This window comes from Rhea pennata, chromosome 5 (assembly GCF_028389875.1).
Source record: "Rhea pennata isolate bPtePen1 chromosome 5, bPtePen1.pri, whole genome shotgun sequence".
In the NCBI taxonomy this organism is placed as follows: domain Eukaryota; kingdom Metazoa; phylum Chordata; class Aves; order Rheiformes; family Rheidae; genus Rhea; species Rhea pennata.
Window position 1 is genome coordinate 58,277,329 of NC_084667.1, and position 24,192 is coordinate 58,301,520.

The 24,192-nt window shown below is 40.3% G+C and overlaps 3 protein-coding genes across 12 annotated transcripts in view; 2 read left to right on the forward strand and 1 right to left on the reverse strand.

Moving 5' to 3' along the window:
- Positions 1–863: 863 nt before the first annotated feature.
- ZNF839 (zinc finger protein 839) lies at positions 864–13,377 on the forward strand. 4 transcript variants are annotated; one of them, XM_062577408.1, is made up of 8 exons: positions 864–1,489; positions 2,385–3,314; positions 5,446–5,697; positions 6,641–6,733; positions 7,095–7,247; positions 8,932–9,072; positions 10,096–10,234; positions 11,996–13,377. In XM_062577408.1, exons 1-8 carry the CDS (start codon positions 917–919, stop codon positions 12,985–12,987), a joined length of 3,273 nt encoding a protein of 1,090 aa, XP_062433392.1. In that variant the 5' UTR covers positions 864–916; the 3' UTR covers positions 12,988–13,377. The 4 variants fall into 4 exon arrangements, with proteins under 4 accessions (XP_062433392.1, XP_062433393.1, XP_062433394.1 ...); XM_062577409.1 differs by having other exon boundaries at positions 8,932–9,021; XM_062577411.1 differs by having other exon boundaries at positions 1,322–1,489; positions 2,388–3,314.
- A 3,541-nt stretch (positions 13,378–16,918) lies between these two features.
- On the reverse strand, positions 16,919–22,595 carry CINP (cyclin dependent kinase 2 interacting protein). Of its 2 annotated transcripts, none has more exons than XM_062576753.1 (5): positions 22,544–22,595; positions 21,786–21,954; positions 20,552–20,678; positions 18,866–18,995; positions 16,919–17,248 (listed from the first exon to the last, which is right to left on the reverse strand). In XM_062576753.1, the coding sequence occupies exons 1-5, from the start codon at positions 22,548–22,550 to the stop codon at positions 17,046–17,048; spliced, it is 636 nt and encodes a 211-aa protein (XP_062432737.1). In that variant the 5' UTR covers positions 22,551–22,595; the 3' UTR covers positions 16,919–17,045. The 2 variants fall into 2 exon arrangements, with proteins under 2 accessions (XP_062432737.1, XP_062432738.1); XM_062576754.1 differs by lacking the exon at positions 22,544–22,595 and adding an exon at positions 22,098–22,354.
- TECPR2 (tectonin beta-propeller repeat containing 2) overlaps positions 22,577–24,192 on the forward strand; it is a 44,231-nt gene continuing 42,615 nt past the window's right edge. For 3 of the 6 annotated variants that reach the window (XM_062576749.1, XM_062576750.1, XM_062576751.1), the window contains exon 1: positions 22,610–22,719. The gene's annotated coding sequence lies outside the window, so the exon portion shown is untranslated. Of the gene's footprint in view, positions 22,720–24,192 lie in introns of all 6 variants that reach the window. The other 3 variants (XR_009958514.1, XR_009958513.1, XM_062576752.1) reach the window with 2 other exon arrangements.

A 24,192-nucleotide genomic window follows, 5' to 3' on the forward strand; every position in this document is an offset into this window, starting at 1 on the left:
CGGAAAATCTCATTTTTTTCTTTTCTAATTCGTCACAGTTTTGTTAAATATGTGCATTTCTACATTTAAATATACATATAATGCCGTTGTATAATGATGCAGCAACATGATGAAGTGACACTCAAGAGGACTCATCCTCAGCAAGTGCAGTATTGAGAATGCACTGATGACCACAGACACTGCTTGAGGGCTCTTGACCTTGGCTGAACTCACACAAAGATGTACTAATATTTCTGTGAATGGGGTTTCTATGCCGGCATATATAAAAAACGCTCGAGTCACATGCTGAGCCACATTTTCTTCTCTACAGAATCCAGTTCATGTATGAACCACTCTTGCCTGATACATGCTTGTCGGTCTTATTCTCTGGGGCCATATAAAACCCCACTGACAAACAATAAGAGGGAGAGTGACGAACAGCAGGCTGCATACCTCGCTTTTAGCATATGTAGAACGGGGATCAAGCTGAGAGGCTGTTTTTAAGTGTAAAACACTGGCTTCCTAAGTTTGAAACCGTGGATTTTTGCTCTAATTAATGAAAAACTAGTACTTGAAAGTAGAAAACCAGGCATATATTAATCCCGCTGAGTTGGTTCATGCTGCTCCGCAGACCCGTGGAGTCTGCAGCCGCGGACACGCACGGCTGGAAGCAAACGGGGCAAGCGGAGCACTGCACAGCGCAGCTCCACGCCATGAGCGAACTGCCCGCTCTGACGCGCGTCCGAGGCCTTTTGCCCCCGCGAGGCCGCCGTCGCCGCCGGGCGGCCCCGCCCCGCCCCGCCCCGCCCCGCGACGCGCGCGGCCGCGGCCGGCGGCCCCATTGGCTCGCGCGCGGCCGGTGCCGTGGCCTCGCTGCGCGCCGCGGAGACCTCCCCGAGGGGGCGAATGCGGCTCCCGCCCGCTGACGCCTGCCAAGATGGCGGCTCCCGAGGAGGGGGGCGCTGAGGCGCCGCCGCCCCCTCCTCCCGCCCCCGCTGAGGACGAGCCCCCCGGAGCGGCGCCCGCCGCCTGCGGGGCGCTCCCCGGCGCGGCGGCGGAGGAGCTGGCGCCGAGCGCGGCCGCCCTGGAGGGCGGCGCGGCGGCCGCCGGCGCCGTGCGCTACCCGCAGGCGGGCGGGGGCCCGGCGGAGGGCGCGGGGCCGAGCGCCGAGGAGCGGCGGCCGCGGCGGCGGCTGGAGCAGCTGGCGGCGCCGGGGCCGGCCGAGCCGCCGCCGCAGCCGCCGCGGCGCGCCGCCACGCCGCTGGCCCCCGAGGAGCTGCGGCGGGTCATCGCGCAGGTGAGCAAGGCCCAGGAGCAGCAGAAGGCGCCGCCCGCCCTCCTGGAGCCCCGCGCCGCCGGGGACCCGCCGCCCGCGGACGCGCGCCCCGCGCCGGAGCCGCCGCCGCTGGCCAGCATCATGCACAACGCGGCGCAGCAGCTGCAGAGCGTGGCCCAGCAGGTCGCCCTCCAGCAGGGCAAGCCCATGGCGGCCCGGCTGCTTCCGCAGAAGGTAACCGCGCCGGGGGCCGGGGCGTGCGGCGGGCCCGGCGGTGGCACCGAGAGGCGTTTCTTGGCGATGAAGCCCGCTGCCGCCGGGCGCGGGTCTCGGTGTATTTTTTTTAAATCTCTATGCCAGCGTGCCTGTAGGTGTAGACTCCGGTCTTGCGGTTGGAAGGCGGCACTCCCAACACGAGTTAGGACAGGCACATCTTAAAATAGGTACCCGCTGCTGTGACCAGTATTTTGGTTGGGTTAAGCAAGCAGCTCGTTGCTCAGAAGAGCTGTTTTGTAGTGATTAAATGATGGTGCCCAGGCGGAGAGTGCATGCCCCTCTTATAAAAGCACGTCGGGCTTTGAGTCAAAGTTTTTTGTCAAGTGATCAGTTTGAGCTGAGGCAGCAGTTGCATGAGGATATATGAAAGAATATAAAGGAGGTGATAACAGGGAGGCACGCGTTACTGTTCATCTCAAAGCTTTCTTGAACCGTGCACTTGTTAGGAGATGTCCTTGATCTGGAATTTGGCCTGCATCATTTAACCAGCTGCAGTTCTCCTGCATTTAGTTTGTTGAAGGTTATGAATCTGGCTAGGTAATCCCACTGACTCTGCTGTTCCAGAACAGGCCTGTTTGAAGGGAACAAAGCTGTAATGGGGCCTAAGACTAAGTATTAATGCTTTAGCTGAACAGTAGTCACATCTGCAAACATTCAGGAAAAACCCATAGCTTGAAGGAAGGGAATTTGCGCTTTGATGTTAATAAAATGGAAAACTAATGATGTTTGTCGATTTTTACCATGCTTTGCTTTAAGGGCATATATGTATGGTCTTAATAAATATTGTGTTTATATAATAAATACTGTGGTTTTTGTAATCTCAACTCTTCTCTGCTTTTCTTCCCCACAAAAGCAGCTGGAAGCCATTTGTGTCCAAGTTCAGCCAGGACAGATGAAGGAAACGGAAAGGCCAATGCCATCATTGGCATCAGTCCAGTCCAAAACTATAACGCTGAGTCAGCCAGTTGGTAGAAATTCTAGTATATCTGGACTTGGCATTATTAATCCCCAGATAATTAGGATACAGCCAGTAACAGGAACTGAGCAGCAGCAGCTATTCCTACACAGTTCCTCTGAGTCTCCAATTCAGCTGCTTATGCAGAGACCTTTACCACCTCATGGATCAGTGTCTATGAACAAGATCCCCCCATGTAAGATGCTAAATGGTCAGAGAACTACATGTGCCACAGTGTCAGCTGCGAGGTCTCCAAATACTACCATGGCTGCAGCCAATTCAACAAATACTCTGATATCATGCCTTGAAAAAAAACAAAAAGATGACAAGTTAAAAAAGTCTTTGAAAGTGAAGACTCGTTCTGGACGGATTTCACGGCCTCCAAAATATAAAGCTAAAGATTATAAATTCATTAAAATGGAGGATTTGGCTGATGGTCATCAGTCTGACTCTGATGACTACTCTGAACTGAGTATAGAAGATGATGAAGAAGGAAAGGTGAAGGGAAAGGATGCATTATTCAATTCTTCAAATTATAATCTGAAACCCAAAATGTTTAAATGTCAGACTTGTGAAAAATCCTATATAGGAAAAGGAGGATTAGCAAGACATTATAAACTTAATCCAGGTCATGGACAGCTGGAGTCTTCACCTCAAGGAATACCTTTAAATAAGCCTAATGGAAGTATATTTGTGGACAATGTTTGTGGAATAGGAGAGGAAATTACAAGCCCAGCGCACTCAGATTCCATTGCTGTCATTTTAAATAATGAAAATGCACTAGCCACCAATTTGGAAGAAACTGTTGCCTCACAGGCTGGAGAACAGGTAAAGGATGTTACTCAAAAAACTGACAGCTTTATAGAAATTAAAATGGTAGTTTTATAGTTGCATATTCATCTCATTCATCTGAATTTCTTCTGACAGTAATATAAGTATTTTTGAAAAGACTGAAGGTAGGGACCTAAATGCATGTCTGTTCAGTGGTATATGTCTGTATTAAAATTTTGAAGTCTTGGACTGCTCAGTAATGTCCACCAACATACCAAAATCGAACACATTTCCCACCTATGTGTTTTATAGATCAAAATACCATCTCTTGCAATGTTGCAAGAATAGTATTGTTGCACAGGCACATAATGTTAATTCAGTGTTCATTCGTTACTGATTTTGCGATATTCAGGTGTCACATTGAAATAAACTGGAAATAGCTGCCTTCTCTGCATTCAAAAAAGGAACGTTGCATCTTTCAGTTATAGCCTTTAGCATGACAGACTCTTAAGACATTATCTGCAGTTTCTGTCGCAGATTTTGTAGGGATTCTTCTGCACTGAAACTTATTTGGAATCCAACAGCAGACTTCCCAGAGTAAAGTTTTGAAAATGAGGCTTAACTTACCTATGTGAACCAACCTGTTTGGTGAAACGTGATTTTCCTAGTCAGAAGCTACCTTAGCTACAATTCTTTTTCTGTGATCATTGAAACTAGTCACTTCAAAGTAGTTTTCAAAATGACTTTAACAGCTTGGAACAGGAAAAAGAAATGATACTGTTTTCTTCTACAGAAAAATATTCTTTAAGCTGTAGTAACATAGTATTTGTTACATTTTTTATTTGTAAATATGAAGCTGTTTTCAGGAACAGGAAAACTTGCAGCCTAAGACATGAACATAGCAAACAATTTCTCCACCCCCAACCTCTGCACTCTTTATCATCCTTGGAGAGAGAGAAGTGCAGAATATTCAAAGTCTATTCTCTATTTTATTATTATATAGTTATAAATAATCTCTGCAGCACTTACTCTGGTGGGGTTATGGAGATTTAGAAAAAAATTCAGAGAATCTCTTATACTACTCCTGATGGAAATTGCAGCACTATTACTGACTGCTAAGTTACTGCTTTTCTATTTTACCTTTTACCTCTAGACAGCAAATGCAGATTTGGCAGATTTGTACTTTGTTAACTCATTGATTTGATTACAGTTTTTGGCTAAGTAAATATTTTCTAGAAAGAATAACAGGCTTATTAAAACTGGCAGAATGATATAGACAGGAAGGCGGCCAAGACCTCCATGCTCAGCATGGATTTATGTTACATTTAAAACTAATTTAGTCATGTAATCTCTGTATTGCTGCTTACTAGAATAGTAGGGAGCTAGTGAACATTAGGATGAAGATACACTGATTATGAAAAGAAGCTTGAACTACTTGAGTACTATTGTAATCTGTCATCTCTTAAAAGAAATACTGGGTCATGCTTAGAAATTCTGGCTTGGTAGGGAAGAAACAAGGCTTTCAGAAATAAGATCTCTGCTTTGATCAATAAAAGTTTGATTTTTATTATATAGCTTGATTGTTTGCACTGAGGTCATAATAACGGTTTTAAAAATAAAGTGTACTTTGAATTTGCCTTGTGGTCTTATTATAGAAGCTACTTAGCTGTGTTTTTGTGGAAGACAGGATTTTTGAAACAGATGGAAACTGGGGCAAAATGTTTGGATTTTAGTTACTGAGCTTGTCACTGTTCATGACTTTCAGTTTTCTTAGTTCTTATAGAATCTTGATGCTTTGATGTGGTTACTCTGAAACTCCAACTTGTCTTTTATGGATGTGATTTACTGCTAAGACTTATTTCTGTAACTTCTTTGTTCAAAGAGGACATATTTTACTTCAAAAATATTTAACATACTTAACACAAGTCTTTAATCATATTTCCTTAATCTCTGAATTTCATATGACTCTTTGTGGATCTAAAAAGCTAACTTTACAAATAATGGCATATATGTCTTGCAGAAGTAGCTGCGTGTGTAACTATGTATTAGATTTATTCCACAACAATCTTCAGTTATGCATGTATTCAGTTATGCAACTATCCAAATGAAGACCTTCCTAATACAATTTTGCCTTCTTCAAAACAGCATTTGCAGTGAATAACTGTTTTTTCTTCTTCCTTTAATTAAGACTTGTAAGTCTGCAGAAAGCAGACACTTGTTGGCAGAACAGCAAAAGGAGACCAGTTCAGGACACCGGGCACCTGTAACACCAAAAGGACCTGGAAGACCCAGACGACCTAAGAGACGAGGTCGACCAAGGATGGGTGGAAGATCCAGGTGTTCTGGAAGGCTTAGCAGACCTGGTCAGTCCCCTTCAAAGTCACTTAGTGGTGTGTCAGCAGAGCACAATGTATTCAGAAGAAAAGCTAGATTAAAAGAGGTATGGCTCTCTTCTGTGGTTACTTCCTAAGTGTGTGTGTGTGTGTATTTTTTTTTTTTTTGATAATTTATTTTCAAGAATGCATTTTCAGAAAGATTGTTGACAAAACAATAGCTTCAGATATTTTGTAAGAAGAAAGTGTTAAGTTAGGTTTTAAGGAAAAAATACTTCTGCTAGAACACAGGACAAAATAAAAATGTAATTTTGGTCTAGAAAGGCTCTTCTGAGAATTAGATGTATGTTTTGTGATTGTCTTTCTGGAGAAGAATAATTACTATGTATTATTATGTATCTGTTCCAACATAGTAGAAATAAACTCAACTGCAGCTGTGCGTATTATTTTTTTCTTTTTCTTTTCTTTCTTTTTTTTTTTTTTTTTTAAAAAAAGCAAAGCTCTTGGGAGTGTGGAGTGAGGATTAAAAAGCCATGAAGCTAATGTTTTATTTATTTATTTATTTATTGTCTTCCCCACCACCACCATTTGTTTCCTACATACTTTAGAAGATCTTATGTGGCCACTAAGTTTATTATTAATTGCTCTTCTTTCTATATGAGTATGCAACAATTAGTGACACTAAGTGCTGTCTGTAAATATGGGTTATAAACTGTTTTTGAGACCTTTTTTTAATTTACCTCCTCTTTTGGTGTTACATTTACATTGATTCTCAAAGCTGCTTAAACATATACTGTGTGTATCAAAAGAAAGGCAAATTTGTTCCTAGACTGAATTTGAAAAGCAACTGCTTTATGGAACTGGTAGCCTGCTGTACATTGTCTATTTAAAATATAAAAAGAAATCATCCTAATGGAAACCATGTAACTGACGTTTCTATAAGATATATTTGCATCTTATTGAAAGTAATGACACTTTGTGTTATGAATGTGAGATGCATAATCTTTGTAGGCTACTTTGCTCTGATAAACTCATCATGACTTTTGACAGCTAATACAACAATGTGATAATGAAGACTTAATGGAGCTGGCTCTCCCCCGTCTTGCAAAGCTTGTAACAGTATATGAATTTCTGTTGATGAAGGTGAGTTTTTCTTTTTTTTTAATGCCAAAATGTTAAATTATTTTAGGAAGACTGCTATTAATATACGTAGAAAAGATTCCTTTAGAGAAGTATCTCAGTTTTCTAAGTTAGATGTGTGGAGAATGAAGATGTTTTAGACATCACTTCTGTCCCATATAGGTGAAAATCTGATAATCTGTTGATTGAAAGTCTTATTTTATCCTGCCTCAGTGGCATATTTGAAGATTCCGTAATCTTTTGACTTTATTATTTTAAAATGTTGAGCAAAACAAACTGTCAGATTTATTTTTACTTAAAATATGGAGAGGAAAAAAAGCGTTTTTTTTGTTGTTTTGCTTTGCTTTGTTTTGCTTATTTCTAGGTTGAAAAAGGATATCCAGCCAGAGCTTGCTTTCCGGACGTGTATAGGGAATTTGAAGAGTTGCATAATATGGTAAAGAAAATGGCTTATGATTACCTTAGTAATTCTGATTTGTTGAGTTGCCAGGAGCCTGTTGAAATAAAAGATCTGAAGGTAATAAAGCATTCTATGTGGAACTGTGATTTGGGTGGGGGGTTGTCTCTTATAAATGTTGTACATTTTTAGTTTTTTTCTGACAAGCATTGTCATGCAGGTAAAGTTATTTGAACGGAATGTTTTTCTTGATAAACAAAAAATTGAGATAATTGTAAACAGCATAACAAAAAAAAAGCATGAAAAAGAAATCTGTAATAAAACTACAGTTCTAGTTTATGGCAGAACACACAACTAAATTTTTATTAAAAAATATAATAATCAGTTCCAGCAGTGCTCATTTTTTTGATATCTGTCTGCGTATCTAGGGGTATGAAGCTGCACTTTATTGCAAGCTGTACTTAGCATTAACTCTTAATAGAATTACATCTTAATATTTGATTAGGAAGAAAGTGTCTATATTTAAAACAGGTGGCCTTGATTTAAAGGGGGTAAGTACTATTACTGCAAAATGAGGACAAATGAAATGCTTCTGTGCGGTTCATAGCCATACTAACAAATATGCAAGGTAGTGAATACATCATGTGTATAAGAAAAATGCAAACTGTTATTTCAATAACCCTTTCCACAGTTCCTGTTCATATAGTTGTGGCAAAAAGACACTGTGGGTTGTTTTTTGTTTTGTTCTGATTTCAGTATGGATTTGTTTATCCTTTATTTGGTCTTTGTTCCTCTTGCTTGGAATAAAATCTTTTAAAATAACCTCTTCATTTTCCCTCCTCAGTTTCCAGTAGTGAATAACACTATTTTGCATAATACCTCCCACAAAATTTCTAAATGGCATGCTCATTAAGGCATATCTGCACTGAACTTGCAACATCTGCATAGTGTTATGAACTAGCACACATGCCTATCTGTAACTGCTATGAAAGGGGAACCTACTGGAAAACTCATTGTACTAAAGGCAGAGTAAGATTCTGGTTCTGATAATAATCAGGTTAAAAATGAAGTTCTGTAGGACTGTTAGAAGTGGTTAGTATTTATTTTTCAGAATAAGTTCTGACATTCACTGATGTATTAAAAAAAACTTCTAGAATTACTGCATGCTCATCTGACTATTTTGTAGTTGACCAACACTGACACTTCCCTCTGGAAGACAGAAGTTGCATCAATTAAAAGGATGCTGTCAGTATTATTAGATCTAAAATGGAACCTAGCTTTTTTTTTTCTTCTCTCCAGTATTGATGTGCCTTTTTAATATAGAATTGTGTTCTTTTTTTTTCAAAAAAAAAAAAAAATACCAGCCTTCAGAAGCCGTATAGTAGCATATCTACATAAGGATGAAACGGGAATAGAATTTGGAAAAGAATATAACTCTTAGCTACTAAGAGATGCTTTTAAACAGCAAGACTTTTTTCTTTTTAAATAATGGAGAGCATTGAAGGTATTCTTTATTAAACTCTGTTCTTAGTAACTGACTCTGGAGTCTATATATAACCATGGTACTCCTAATTCTTTCAAATTTGCCTTTTAATTTTCACCTTCAAATGAAGGCCATGTTCTATTAATATGAAAGTTAGTAGAAAACATGGGAGTCTAAATACTTCATTGAGCTGTAATGATTGGTTGTCAGACTGGACCCCGCCATGTAACTACTCTTCTAGTTCATTTTTAAGAAAATGAATCAGTATTTCAATTCAGGTTGGAGAGGCTAACTTTTTTTTTCCTGTAACTGTTTTTAAAGGTTGCTGAATCTCTAGGACTTACAGAAATACTCACTGGAGAACAAAAGATGCAAGGTGTAGACTTTTGTTCACAACATATAATAAAAATGGTTAGTGAGCAAGTGCCTGTGGATATACTGGGACAAAAACGGTTAGCTGAGGTATGGAATATATTTGTAAAAACTTAAAAATGAAACCAAGACAAATTAAAGCTTGTTGAATTAATAATTCTTACAAAGCCATGCTAGTATTCTTTGACTTGTATTAAAGTAAGGCTTTCATGGTGTACAGAGTTCATAAATACTTAAAGAAGTACTCTCCACTGTGGTACCATAGCAGAGCATCTGAATTAGCCAGCTAAAGATGTACTTTGGGAAGACACTTGGCATTCAGAACAAGATCTCGGGGGTTCACATGTAATGTCATGATACAGAGAAGAAAGTTTGTGTTAGCACTAGTTAATGTCCCTTCCCCTAGCCTCTCCCCCCATAGGAATGGTCTTTAGATTCTAGTAATTTGTGTTGGAGAGAATGGGCTAACCTGTAGTAGGCTCAGGTGTTGAAGTGGTTGTTCTCCTAAATCGGTGGTTGGAAGAGGTGCATGAAAACAGCTCCCTTCTTTCTAACAAGCTAGTTTACTAGACCTGGTCTGTCTGCAGCTGTAGTAAGGAGCAGTCTGTTTCTTTTTCTTGAAAGTCACTTCTCTTTGGTCTTTCCTCTCAGCTGTTCTATTCTCATTTAGCCTAGAGTTGTCCCTGGTGGAGAAGAAAAAAAACTAATGTTTTTCCCTTTTCTACCCATGTTTAAATTTGTGAGCTGATCAGTTTTTCCCTTTTAACCAAAAAATGCTGGATGAACTGTTCGTAGCCCTTTATTGATGCTGGAGACAGAGCTTATAGCAGGTATCATGTCCTACAGATAATTACAGTGGCTCACTGAGGCATTTTGATCTTGAAGCAAGGGTGGGTTGTTTCAGCTGGATAACAAAAGTAATCAGCAGTATTTTGGAAAAGTGTGAGGGCTGTGTTAAATCCTTACCTTTTAGGAAGGCCTTCAGTGCAAAATCCTGTTTTCAGGGAGGGTATCCGTTCACTGCCATAAAGTTCCTGCAGTTAGCCTGTGATCTTTTCCAGTATTGTCAGCTGCTATGGGTGGCAGCCAGTTAATTATCTCTTGTATTGACAGAGCTCAGGGGAGGAACTCTTGCCATCAGCCAAAAGGACCAAGTTAGAAGACGTAATGGAGAATGTGAATAATGCTTATGCCAGTCAAGATGAAGTGAAAGAAAAGAGTGGGAGTTTGTGTACACTGTTTGAAAAAGATGGTAACCTCTTCAGATTTACCGATTCTCTTCTGTTCATGGAGGAGCTGAACAAATTCCTGTGTTCTTCAAGCTACTGTGGTTTTTGTCTTAAGGTTTAATTTCTCAACTTGCTTCCCAGGCCCTTCCTAAAGGTCCTGTTTAACTGAAAAGCTTCATGGGGGGAGGGAAAGTGGTAATGCACTAACACCACAGCAGTAGCACCGTTATAAATGCATGATACTCCAGTTACTGATACTGGAGTACTGGGGTAATAGCCCTGTCCTCCACTGTGTGCTGCCTGTATGCTTCCTGTCCACACTATCCTTTATAATAGAGGCTGTGCACAAGCTTTGTGTCAGCAGAGGGAGAGTGGAGGAGGAGGAAGCAGCCTTTACGTCCTTCCTCTTTGCCTCAGCAGACTGAACAAGCACAATAAACAGGGCTTCACAGATCCTGGGGGAGGGCAAGAGCTGGTGGAGGCAATGTCATATTCCATGGGAAATGTGAAAGTTGAAGATGGGAACTGAGACCTCGTTTTGCATGACAGTCTTTTCTAGGTGAATGCCCTTCTCTTCCCTCTCCCTTCTTCCTCTTTATTTCCCCCTGCTGCCTCAGATGGGCAGGGTAACAGTGGATTAGCAAATAAAGATGGTCCCCAGCTGTAATCTCTCCATACTCCACTGGTCTTGTATTTAAGAGTGTTGCAGTATTCAGAGGCATTACAGTCAGGGTTGTGAAAGACTCCAGCTGTCACCCTTCTCTAGTGAGATGCATACCATTGCCATCCTTTTGCTTTGTAAAATCCTTTTTTTTCGGTATTGCTATAAGCTGCTTTGCATTTGCCCTTTGTGTGTCTTTTTCTCAATTTTTTTCCCCTTAGTTTATTTTTTCTTTCTCTGGAAGACTCTCTGCATGACCATGCTTATTTCTTGTTATACTATGATTTTCATCTGGGCTGTGATTTTTTTTTAATTAAATCTTTATTTTATTTGCACCTGCTAGTAGGTCGTTTGCTAGTCTACAGTACAAAAAGCTCAAATGGCCCTTCTGAGTTGTTATGCCTCCTTTGTTGTGCAGCGATATCTTTTATAACAAAAAGTACTTGTTCCTCTTAATCTTCAAGAAATAAAACTGACAACTCATGTTACTACAGTTTAAGTTATTGTTTAACTACCTGCTGGGTTTGTGAGAGCTCTTGGTCCATGTCAAATGATTGGTAAAGCACACTTATTTAAACTTCTAGTGTTTTACCTCTTCTGTCACAGGCTGAATGAAAAGTGTTACTGGGGCTGTTAGCACAGCTCATTGGATAGGTAGTTACCTGATAACGTTTGAATCCCAGATGAGCTTGAATATCAATAGAATTTTTACCAAGTTTGAATGTGTCTGTTAAGTTACTAATGGTAATGTGGATGAGCAGCTGGCAACTTTGTTTGTGGCATATTCTTTGTCTTTTTATGTTACTGGCAAAATGCCAGATGGAAATAATTTGGTTTCGGCCCAAGTTATCTTCAGAATTACCAGAAGAATGTTGCTTCTAATGGAAAGTCTTTTAGTATGGAAATACTCAATCATATTTCACTATCTAAAAATATCTGAAGTATTTTTATACTGCCCTTCTTATGGGTGCTGCTGTGAAACCCTTTTAAGATACTTCAAGTTTACTGATTTGGGGGAGGAATAGAGTCTAATTTTTCCTCCAAGATTGTTGTAGAAAATGTTCTTTTTTGGACTTACAGTATTAGATCACCCAACAAAATGATATTTCTTTCACTTTTTCAGGTTTTAATCCATTAAATGGGGAAATCTTGCTTTCAGAAGATAGAGCTATCACATGCTGCTCAACTGGAAGCATATTGCCTACAGCAGAGGAACATAACTCACTTGTTGATTCAGAAGTTAGAATCAATGCTGAACATTCAGGTACCTTCTCTCAGACTATGAAAATAAGCATGGCGTATTCCCAGCCAGTAAATATACAGGGACCAGATATTGCAGGTGACACATCTCTGCTAAACAGTGAAGCTGTATTGCCTGTTGAAGCTGATGGCTCACTAGAATTAGTTCAAGCACACCACTTTGTGAGAACGAATACAAGTGGACTGTCAGCTCCTGAACTCTGCAGCTCTGTATCAGAGAATGCAATGAGCAGTCAGAGCACTAGTTTATCAATGATTGAAGAAAATGGACACAATGGAAAATATCAGAAACTGCAAGACAAAAACCAGAATTTTGCAATTAAAGAGCATTCTGAACAGCTTCATGATGCTGGTATCACTGATGAGATGCAGCAACTTGAAAAAGTTTTTTCAACGAATGTTGTGCCAATAAACCATCCACACAGTGCTCAGACTGAGTTGCACCAGAATCCTGTGCAGGAAGCCTCCTTGTCTGCTCATGCAAACCATGAAAGCCCTTTTAAAAATGTGCATGAATTTTCTTGTGTGACAGGGGAGCCACATGAGCTGGAAAATACAGTTACTGTAGATGAAACTGTAGCTTTTGAGATTACTGATGACAGCCATGATTTTTTGTCTCAGGGACATGAACAGATTTTTATTCAGACTACAGATGGGCTTATCTTATCTCATCCAGATACTGCTGTTTTGTCTCAGGCAGAAGGCATTGTTATTGTAACTGATTCTGATGGTACTACAATGCATATTCGCACACCTGATGGGATACCTTTGGAAACTGTGGAAGCACTACTGGCAATGGAAGCAGATGGCCAAAGTGAAGATGTATTGCTCTCACAAAGTGAATTGGAGCCATAAATTAGAAAACTGTATATGCTTTCTTCTGGAAAAGACTGACTATATAAAATGTATATTTTTCTAATGTGAATACTGAAATAATTGAAATTTAACTTATTTGTAAACTGTTTCTATGCCCTGTACTTTTTTATAACTTATGTTTATATAAATTTAGCAGCATTGCAACCAAAAATTCTAGAAATAACATGATTATATTTGCTCTTCTATGTGTTCGGGGTAGGGGAAAATGGAAATCTGTCAACCTTAAAACTGTTGCACTATTTCCTTTCGTTACATAGTTCCTTTTCTCTTTAGCCATCCAAAATGCAGTAAACTGTACTGCTTTTTGGCAGTGATGTGCTGTGTACTGGCAAGCTGTGTATGGGTAAAATAAAAGTTATATTAAAAATACACATTTTCTGTTCCACTGAGATTCCAAAACTCTTTAGCTTTATTATACTTTGTTAAAGCTAACTTGAATATTCATTAGCATCCAGGCTTGAAGCGCATAAATCTGCTTGGAAAAAAATGTATAATTTCAAAATACAATCCACACTTGTGTACTTTAGGAATAATGTGACAGCCTAACTAACCTCTCTAGTCTTTGCTTAGATAACAATAGACTAAGCATCCACGGAGTTAAAGACAAAAGTAGTTGTTCTATGGCGGTCTATAATTGCTACTGAGCTATTGGAAATACATTCAAGCATGCTTGCCTTGAGCTGGTCACTTAAACCACTTCATAATTTGCAGTTAGAAACTGACAGCAGTGTACAGATGTGTAAGTAGTGATCTGAATTGCCTTAGTATCATAGCAAATTCTTCTCTCATAACTAGCTTTAGTCCCTGATGTTTTTTTTTCCATTTCTAGTAGACTTGTATTATATTTATATATTCTTTAGTCCTTAAATTTCTTTCAGATGATGCATTTTTTATTACTTCTCTGTTTTGCCACACTGCTCTGTACTATTTAGTTGTATTTTAAAATATTACTCGTTGTGAAACCTATTTCTCTAAGCAGACAGAAAAGTTCCCGTCATTGTTTACTACTCTCCTGTATTTTTCTCTCATCCTTTCAATGGGATAGTGAAACAGCTTTTGCTGCTTGGATGACAGTATTTTTGTGGACACTTCCTTGTACCTGATACACTTCTCCAGCCTTCTCCCTTGCCCCCTGGAAGCTTAGCAGATGCAAAAGAACAGTATTAAATTACTACTAGCCTTATTTTTCTCTTGAGCTCCTGTAGACATGAGTGGAAACTGGTAACACACCTGTGTGTGTTGTCCCATTGCTAAATATGTATGAAGCTATTGAGAGAGTTAGACAAATCAGCTGAAAGTCCCTGTAATATGCAGAAGAACTTCTTAAATCAAATATGAACTTTTTTTTTTCCAGGGCCTTGTTACTGTGGAAAAATTGACTCTAAATTGAATCTGAATGAGAGAGAGAGAGAGAGCAGAAAACTTAAAGAGGTGGAACAGTTTCTATAATAGCCCTTTAACTTTTTTTTCCCCAATTGTCCTAAATAAAAGATCGTTGCATTTTTTGCATGGATCTGAAAGATATTGTTATATTTTTGTGAGCTGCTGTCATCTTGTTACTTTTTTTTTGGTTTTTTTTGAGGAGGTGGTAATGGACTGAGGCATACCTTATGAAGGGACCATACAAACAAGATTTGCTGATCTTTCATAATCTTTGATAACAGTGAACAATTGTTTCCTATTACACTTTTTGTACTGGCTGTCTAGATCTGAGGGCTCCAAATATAAAATGAATTTTCTAGAACTACTGTATGACAAAACATCCTCTTCTCTGCAATTATGACTTTGCAGTAATCTTTCATTGGCCTATTGCTGTCAGTGAGCAAGGAGGTTTGCAAATAAGAGTCCTTGCTGAAGAGCTTATTTCCTCTAAGAAATAAAAGCTACAATTTCCACCTGTGTAGAAAATGAAAATTTGCTTTAAGTCTGCCTCTCCTATTGATTTGCACATGCTGGGAAATACAACATACCTACTCTCATCTTAAAAGAAGAATCCTGTAAGTGACCCAACCTTCCTTCTTTGCAAAATACTTTTTAAGTACGCAAGTGTTTCCATAGTGACGAGGTCTGTCTCTACTCAGATAAACTGAGGTGGCTGTTAAACTAGATCGAACTCTTGAAATGAAAAACAAAAAAAAAAAAAAAAAAAAAAAGAAAAAAAAAGAAAAACTATTTATAACTGTATCTTCTACTTCTTAAGTTAATTTCTTCTTACATACTAGAAATTCAGGGTAAAAACAACACTATTAAGCGGTCTGAAACAACCTCTTTGTTGAACAGAGGAATACATGCCGAAAACTTTTCCAACGTATCTCTCCTTGCTCTGTTACTGCAGGCAACTGACATACTCCCCTTACCAAGCTTATCAAAATTCAGCTTCAAACTAGTTAAGTGACCATACATTTCCTATCAGAAACCTGTTCCAGATCTCTGACTGCTAATTAGATTTTTTCTAATGTCAAACCACAGCCATTGTGGCCATTTCATAGTGGTGTGCTTTTCATGCACATCTTTTAGTTGAAATGTTTATTTTTTTTCAGGAAGAATCAAGGGTAAACATCTGTCAGGGCACAGAAGTAAGTCAACAGCACTTGGGAATGCTACATAATTGGCAAAATGGGAGGCTGAAAGTAACAGTTTATACAGGAATGGTTCATGTAGGCAGTCAGTAATAGTAAATGGGAGAAATTTGGATTAGTAATCATAAGTAAGATGAAGGGCTAAATTCATTACACATCAGGGATTTAACTGAACTGCTGAAATGCTTAGCTGGGTATTTTTCCAGGTTGTAATACACTTCTCTAAAAAAATGCTACTTTGCAAGAACATCTAACAGTTATTAAAGGCTTGGTAACTGTAGCAGTTTCTCCATGCTACCCACCTCTGACAGAGCAGTACACTACACTGATGATTATTACAGTTTTAGGAGAGAAAGCAAATAAGGGTATTGAATCCCTTTCAACATTTAGTATTTGCGTTTATCTAGCTTCTAAACACATTCTCTACTGTCCTTGTCAAGAAAGACAGAGCCTCATACTTGAGCAGCATCAAGAAAAAGAAAAGCAAGAATTTGAGCCAATAAATCTTTTTATGTACATTGCTAACCAAAAGATGGAGGTGACACACCTTTAAAGGAAAAAATGCTTAACATCAGCAACAGTTATCTGAGGAAAGGCCTACTGAGCTCTGTGATAGGAAGCAAACAATATTGCCCAAGGACATGGCTGAAGCAGGGCTTTTTTTTTAATTCAATAGAAGCTTTCATGAAACATCTCTGAAAGAAAAAGGTTACAAAGAATTAAAAAAAAAGACCTTTTCATATAATTGTTGTGGCATAGTAATTTGTACTAAACCTGCTAAATGTATTAGTTTAGACTAGAATCATTCTTCAAGTGTCACAGTGTCATCAAAGCCAGACCAGGATTTACACTACTGTCTGTAGGAGCTGCTCAGGAGCACACACCAACCACCGTTAAGGGCATCAAACGACATTCCTATAAGACTGCATGACACTTACAACACTCTTTCAGGCAACAAGCTATATAAAATATGAATGCAAAGCAGAGTTGGTGACATACTTAGAATTACTAATTACTGTTAAAAATTGGGAAAAATTACATCTTATCCATTTACAACTTAAAAGTAAATGTTTAGGTTTGAACTGCTAGCTGCTGAAAAACAGCTGTGCTGTTCTACCCTCATTAAGATGGATACTGTCCAGCATTTGGTCATGTCTTCCTCAAAAATCTATATCTTCATCTCAACTGAACACCCTAATCATGAAGCTGCAGAGTCAACCTGTTGGACCCAGAACTTTTCTTGTCACTGCTGTACCACAACCAAGCTTTAGATGGATAAAGTAAACTAAAACAGGTTGTCCCATGCAGAAAAAATATCATCTGAAACAAAATAATAAATACAGAAAAATATTTTTAATAAGTTTTACAAAAATTTAACATACTTTGTGAGCTTTGCAAACTTGCCATTTCAATTTCATGCAAGTATCTTCAGAAATAAGCCCAGTAGTATTTGCAGTTCTAGCACTGTCTGTGTCCTGTTTCCAACAGCATGGCTTCTAAGAGTAGTTTGCTGCTGTTCTCAATGTAAGGCTGGTATAACCATGATGATAAATAGACCATCAACAGATCCTGGTCAGCAGAATGAGCAATATCTTGTACAATTGTTTGCTTGAGTTGTAGCTCCTTGTTGTACATTTCAGAGAGCTTCAGAGAGACCTCGTCTAAAATGGATTGAAAAACCAAGCACACCAATCATAACAGATCAGCAGTTCCCTAAACAGTAAATTGTATTTCTGTTATGTTAGCCATTTAAAAACTCTATTTGATATACAAGCTCTTCCCCATATTTTTAAAAAGTCAGACACCTTGTTTTTTTGCAGCATTAAGAATGTCTGCAGACTGAAATATAAAATGCTAACCATTTCCTCCATCTTTTGGACATATTTTAAAACATTTCTGGGTTTGATATAAACTCTCCCTTAATTCTAAAAATAAGCAGTGGTACTGGGTCTCAGAATCTGCCGTAAAATTAGCAGCTACTACAGCTATTCTTTTAAATAACTGAAATCTTAAGTCTTAAAATTATGTAACACTATTTTGAAAAATAAACCTTATATTTTAGAGACACCAATAATTATAGCTCATCTAAAGGCTGTCCTCACATGCTGTCGTGCACTTTAGTAATGCATGATCACCAGTAAATGCTATCAATAGAGTGAAGAATAATGGTAAAACCAAATAAAACAGCAGATCAAAACTGAAGAGCCCAATACAAAAAAACAATATTGTTACTAGTTTTACGAGTTATACTGGTAGGAGCTTTTAAACATATTTATATAATGATCTCCTTAATTATCTCACTTTCTAAAAAACAACCAAACAAATTATTTCTAATGAGAGATTGATCTTGTGTTTCTAACTTAGAACTACTACTGTTACTACAGGACAAATTAATCATTCAAGGAGTACAAAGCATCACTAAATGATTCCGTCACAAAGGGTGTTTTCATAGCTGTTGTCTTTATCATGGTCACCCTTTTAAGTGAGCAGAAACCAATGCACACAATTCCTGCTAACTTACGGCAGTAAAGTAAGGAGCAGGGTTGCATAAAAGAATGAGTTCCACGTCACCAAAGCTCCAGCTGGTCTGCATGCAATCAGGCTTCTCTTGAATTCAAACAGTTTTAAAATTGCACTAATACCGATTGGGAGGCAGACAGACTGGAAATCTGGCAACTTTTTGTCATTCCTAAATTTCTGGAAGAACAAAAGGGCCTGTTTCTTGCCATCAAGTGAATCCTAACAGTAGACAGTAACTGAACGCTTCTTTACGTGTCTTGACTGACATTGTGATCAGAGGTCTTTTTCTTTGACTGCCTGACAATTAACTGAGGTGTAAGTTGCTTTTTGCATCTAAGGATATAATTTCAATGTCAAGCAACAAGGTAGTTTGTAGAATACAGCATAATACTACCACGTTGCAAATACGTCTCTCTTTTTCACAAAGTCCATGGCTGGTACACACTGGACACTGTAAGTTACTGACAAGCTTAGTTTTAACCGGATCGGGCTTTGTAACTACCGCTGTAATTGCTGTGTGTCAGAAAATGCCCTGCAATTCATAGAAGCAGCAGTAACTCCAAGCCAAGTGACACACTCATGTGTTTATTGATTAGTTAATTATAAAATACACAGATTCATTCATTTTCTCCCTCACCCACAGATACACAGACACACACAGAGATACCCAAATAAAAGGGTTTATTTTTTAGTCCTCCTAAGTTAGATTACATGAATGACATAATGCATTTATCTAAGATGATCGATATTCTACTTACAGAAGTATGGTGTGGGCCATGTGTGAAATAGGGGTGCTGTGCAACTCCCAGCTCCATGGTGGAATGTTTCCAAGTCACAAATTCCTTTAGCAGTCAAAGAGAGCTTTTCCATTTTGAGTTGGATTTTTGTCTGATAATGATGCACATGTAATGTTAATGAGCATCTCAGGAACAATAGGCTACTATAATCTTAAAATTTTTTTTTAAAAAACACATTCTTTCTGAAGACCCTGTTTAGACACAACATTTCTAACTCACTTTAAAACTTCAGGCAGGGATCTGTGCTGGAATTCATACACTGATTTAATATGAGATACCCTAATTTTCCAAGCACTACAGATATGACTTACTGTTATTTCTTTCGCTTTCCCCATGCAGAAATACATTAAAGTTCTCTCTCATTTTTCCTCTCTGAGTTTTTCCTATAGCAGTTTATTACTGAGGAAAAGCATCAAACTTTCTATGAAATAACAGGTGTGGCACAAGCCCTGTAAGCATAAGCTTCTTAATGTTGCCATGCCAATATGACTTAAGTTTCATTTCAAAAGATCAGCTGCCGCTATAGAAAGCAGCTCAGGCTATGATTGAGAATATATCTAGGCTCAATTAGCAACTTGCTGTGAAAAGGAGGTCATCCTGTCCACTTCCTTCGTGTTCACCTGACTTTGAGCATCATCTAAGGGGTCTAATATTTGGAAAAACAAAATGGTGCTTGAAGTATCTTTATGTCAAGAAGCTAAAATACAGATATTTATATAAATCCTTAAGCTAGTATATGCTCATAAGAAATGAAAAATAAAATACGTCTGTAGTAGCTCTGTTCAGTATCCAATCTAACACAGGCTGCTTATACTCCTATTACTCAAAAGTAATGGAAAATTGCATCAACACACTTGCTAGGCTGAATATAACACTACCTCAAGAAAAAAAAAAACTTCAAATTGCTGGTACTTTTTCCCACAGAACAAAATTGGAGGAAAATCAAGCTGCTTTTCTGCTTATTCTAAGTACTGGACTAGTATCTTTTCTGTATAAAAACACTCAATGGAACATTACACCAATCATCTTTTTAACAACCATCCACTATGGCTAAAGGCTGTAAAAGCTACTTTTAAATAAAATTATAGATTACAATAACAAGCAAAAGAAATTTGTTTATGCCAGCCTGACAGGTGACATTAATTCCTGACAATATATCCAGAAAAGAGGAGGTAGCATAATAATTTTCTTACTCTGTCCCTTAGAGAAGTGGAAGCTATAGTATGGGAAATACAGCTAGGCAGACTAAAAGTGAAATTGCATGATTTCTGACCAAACTAGCTGCAATAGATAGCAGATAAAACATTGTTCTGTGCTTTAACTTGTTTGTTTTGTTTTAAATGGAGGAAATATTCAGGATGAGAAAAAAGACAACAGTAGCAATTTTAGAATGGATTTTTACAGGACTCTGTTTCAGAAGATTGCATTATAAAGGGATGAATAAATTCTAACCAGAAGACAGATGTAAAACCAACTTTTAAATTTACCAATCAAACAAATATATAGAGTACGCTGGACTTGCAATCATTCAGGTTGGAAGCCAAAGCTCTATGATCAAAAACCCCACTTTTCTGTTTATAATATTTTAGGTCATTTGCTTAACTTGTACTTGGAAAATACAGGTCAAAATTGCAAAATGAATATTACCATATGCTTTAAGGTCTCAAGTAATTCTGCACAGCAGCTATCCAGCTCTTCATTGTACTTTGGAGATGGCTTTTCAGACTCTGTTGCACTGTTATCACATGCTATCTCTGATTTGTTATCTTGAAATCTACAACAGAAGCGTAAGGCAGTTCAAATCACTGCATATAGGTTTGCTCAGCTGCAGAGATTTAAAATCTATGTCATATGAACCTACAAAATCTCTCTCTCACAAGCTGTATGTGAGAATTCCTACACAGAAGTAGGTAAGCGACCTATCTAGTAACTGAGTGAGTAACTGAGTTGGTACCATAACCTTCAGAGGAATGCCGAATTACTCTACCTCAGAGCTCATGCTCAAAAGAAACATTTGCAGATTTTAAGATAACACTACTCCCAACACTTTACCTTGCCTCTCTGTTGGAGGCTACAGAGAGAGGTTATAACCACAGAGACAGGTTATAAGATATGCCCAGGCCTCAGCCGGTCCACCACAAACTCACCTTTGTTGTCAGTTTAAGTAAAAATACTTAACTATGAACTGAGAGTAGGTAAGGTGTAGGCATGTATCATACCCTGTCTTGCGGACTTTCACACAGAGGCTGTAAACTTTGTCAGAGGGAGGAGACAGAGAGGGAAAGCAAGGTCTGACACCTTTACAACAAAATACTACAGAGTTCGTCCGCCAGAACCCTGTCAGTTATAGGTTTTCCTTAAGGGCCTGAAGATAGTATCTCCACCAAAAGTATTACTTTTGTTAAATCTTCAGTGCTGTAACAACTTTTTGTCTACGTAAGTCATTGATTCTTACTTGGAATCTGCTGAACTCTTGACCTCAGTGAGAACTGATAATATTGACTTCAGGGTAAATACATAGGAGAGTGAGTAACGGAACTCATATGAGTAAAGATCATAGGATTAGATTCTAACTTGTACATTATGTATTTTAAATATCCATTATACCTAACTGTACATATATTAACATTTTTTATTGCAAATACTATTAGTTCATGAGATTATTTTAATCTTTATGAGACATTTAAATCTTATTTGAATGTAAATATTTTATGTAACTGAAAAGTGCAACTGCTTAGTTTGATCTAAGAGCTAGTTTATCCATTCTGACATAGTCTTTCCCTATCGCCAAAAAAAGCTTTCAAGTGAAAGTAGTGGACCAATTTCACAATAAAGGCAACCGCTACCCTGTCTTTATTGTATGTACCATCGGCATACTTACTGCTCACTGATTTTCATGTTGACAATTTTGTTTGCTATAGTAAATCCAGTATCGTTCAGTCTCTCCCATTTCATCATTAAATTATGCCAGTCCGCTGCATTATCTTTAATCTTTCTTGCACTGACAGATAAGACAGGTCTTCTTGGAGTACCATCAGCAGGACTCTTTGCTATGTAAGACAACACAGAAAATTCAAGCTTTTTAAAAGATACAGCAATAAATCGGCACGCTGTTGGACAGTGGTATATGTCTGAATGTTTGCTTTACTGCATCCTGATTGAAGTGAAAATGAACTTACATGAATTTAACTACCTTTAATCACGGAATCGAATTCCTCATCTCTTAACCTTGTTACTCTTTACAAGGAAATCACACCGTCCGAAACCACGCGTGTTCTGTGATGTGCTATCACTACACGGAGAGCAGCGGCTTTGCAGCACTCCTCGCTCCGCCGGTCTCCTGCCCACGCACCGTCAAGGCCATTTCTGGCTTTTAAGCCAAACGCTGCCGCCCCGCGGGACGAGCAGAAATCACGGTGGCGACTCCTCTCCTCTCCTCTCCCCAGCCCGCGCTCCGCGACAGCCCAGGCCGGTCCCCCTCAGCGGACATCTTGTCGCTGGCTCAGGAGGCGCCGGGGCCCGCCGCCGCCGCCGCGTAACCTCCCCCCGCCCCCGCGGGCCGCAGCCTCGGCCCGGCGCTCCCGGGGGCTCGGCGGGAGGCAGCCGAGGCGCCCGCGGGCCCGCGGCCGCGCCACTCACCGGCCATGGCGGCGCCGCCCGCGCCCGCGCCGCGCGCGCTCACGTCCGGCCCCGCCCCGCGGCCGGCCCCGCCCCGCCGAGCGGCGCAGGCAGCCGGGGCCGCCGCAGGGCCTGGCTGACGCCGCGCTCCGCTCGCTCCTTCCCCGCAGCCATGGCCGCGCCGCGCCCCTGACGAGGTGAGTGGAGCCGCGGCCGCGACCCTGCCCGCCCCCAGCACGGCCCTGCCGGCGCCGCGGCGAGGCGGCTCCGCCTGCTGCGGCCGCGCCGGGGGCGCCTCCGCCGGGCCGGCCGCGGGCGGCCGGGTCCCTCCGCCCCTCCGGGCGCTTGCGGAGGCGGGGAGCGGGCCGGAGCGGCTGGCGCTGACGCGCGGCGGCCGCGGCCGTTGCGGGGCGCGAGCGGGGGCGCGCGCCGCCGCCGCGGGAAGGGCCGCGGTAACGGTCCCGCCCGCGCCGAGTAGCTTATTCCTGAGGTGAAACTTCCCGTTCCTGTGGCGTCGGTTGTGGCCAGGTACCGACGCGCTCAGAACTGGCGTCGCCCGGGTGCTGGTTTAAGACGAATCAATGTGAAGAGAGGAGCAAACCTAGAAATCTGAGTTTCCGACCCCCGGTAGTGGAAAACGTGCGTCCCGTGGGGGCTGCCCAAGGAGAGGTGCGCCCGGGCGCTGCCCCCGGAGCGTGCTGGACGGGAGCTCTCCGAGGGCTGCGCCGTGAAACCCGCCGTGAGCGTCGTGCCGAAGTGAGGCTGGAATTGCTTCCAGGAGGGCAGGCGCTGTAGGCTGTCTGCGCAGGGGCACCTCGGGGTATTCCTGTCTCCCTTGGAGTAGCTGCCACCGTCGAGGCGCTAGGATGCAAAAGTGTTGAAACGAAACCTTTGAAGCGTCTTCCAGAGTAAAGAAATGCCTCTTAAGGATGAAGGTTTTTGTAGAGCATCTGGGTGTTCTGCAATCAGCGAGCAAAAAACCCAATTTCCTTTATTCTTTTTGCTTTACATACATGCACGTGCAGTGACCCTAGCTTCTCCCTTTTCCAACCTTTCAGCCTCTAATCTGGGATTATTTTAACAGAAACTCTTCTGAGCCACAAATAAAACAATTTGCGACTAGTCTGGAGCTATGTGCATGTTAATCAGGTAATCTCTACCTGTGGGTTAACTGATCTCTACCTGCTACCGGAGCAGGTGTGTGAAATCCCAGTTCTGCCTGCCTTTCTTTCAGGGAGGTGCTAACTCTGTTCTCCCTCTACTTGGCTATTGTTTTATATCAAGAACTTTGGAGGAATGTCTCAGCTGTCTTGCTGTTCTTTCAAAACTGGGCAACAGGCCTAAAACTTTGCCTTGCTGCTTGAAACACTGCTAACAGATATGGCAGTCAGATAGCTAAAAATATAAATTATGTCAGAAAACATAACTACTTTTTTTTTTTGAGTTTACAGAGTCTAGCTGAGATGAGAGAGCACCATGTTAAACGGAGGTCATACCTAATGAATTTTAGTGTACTCTGAAGAGCTTACATTTAATTTGGTATATCAAAGAAATAATTAAAAAAAAGAGCTGCTGTTCCTCTTGTACAGAGAGGAAGTTTGGGCTCAGAGAAAAGCAGTGACAACTTCAGCCTCATATAATGAATCTGTAGCATACCCTGAAACTGAATC

Bases quoted from the DNA above. Each gene is read 5' to 3' on its own strand.
- CINP (XM_062576753.1), bottom strand. The intron at 18,996-20,551 runs GTAATATTCATT...CATCATTATCAG, and splicing joins TTGAGACCTTAAAGCATATG to ACAAAAATCCAACTCAAAAT. The intron at 17,249-18,865 runs GTAAGTAGAATA...AATCCATTTTAG, and splicing joins ATGGCCCACACCATACTTCT to ACGAGGTCTCTCTGAAGCTC.
- ZNF839 (XM_062577408.1), top strand. From the start codon at position 917: ATGGCGGCTCCCGAGGAGGGGGGCGCTGAGGCGCCGCCGCCCCCTCCT. The intron at 3,315-5,445 runs GTAAAGGATGTT...CCTTTAATTAAG, and splicing joins CCTCACAGGCTGGAGAACAG to ACTTGTAAGTCTGCAGAAAG. The intron at 9,073-10,095 runs GTATGGAATATA...TTGTATTGACAG, and splicing joins GACAAAAACGGTTAGCTGAG to AGCTCAGGGGAGGAACTCTT.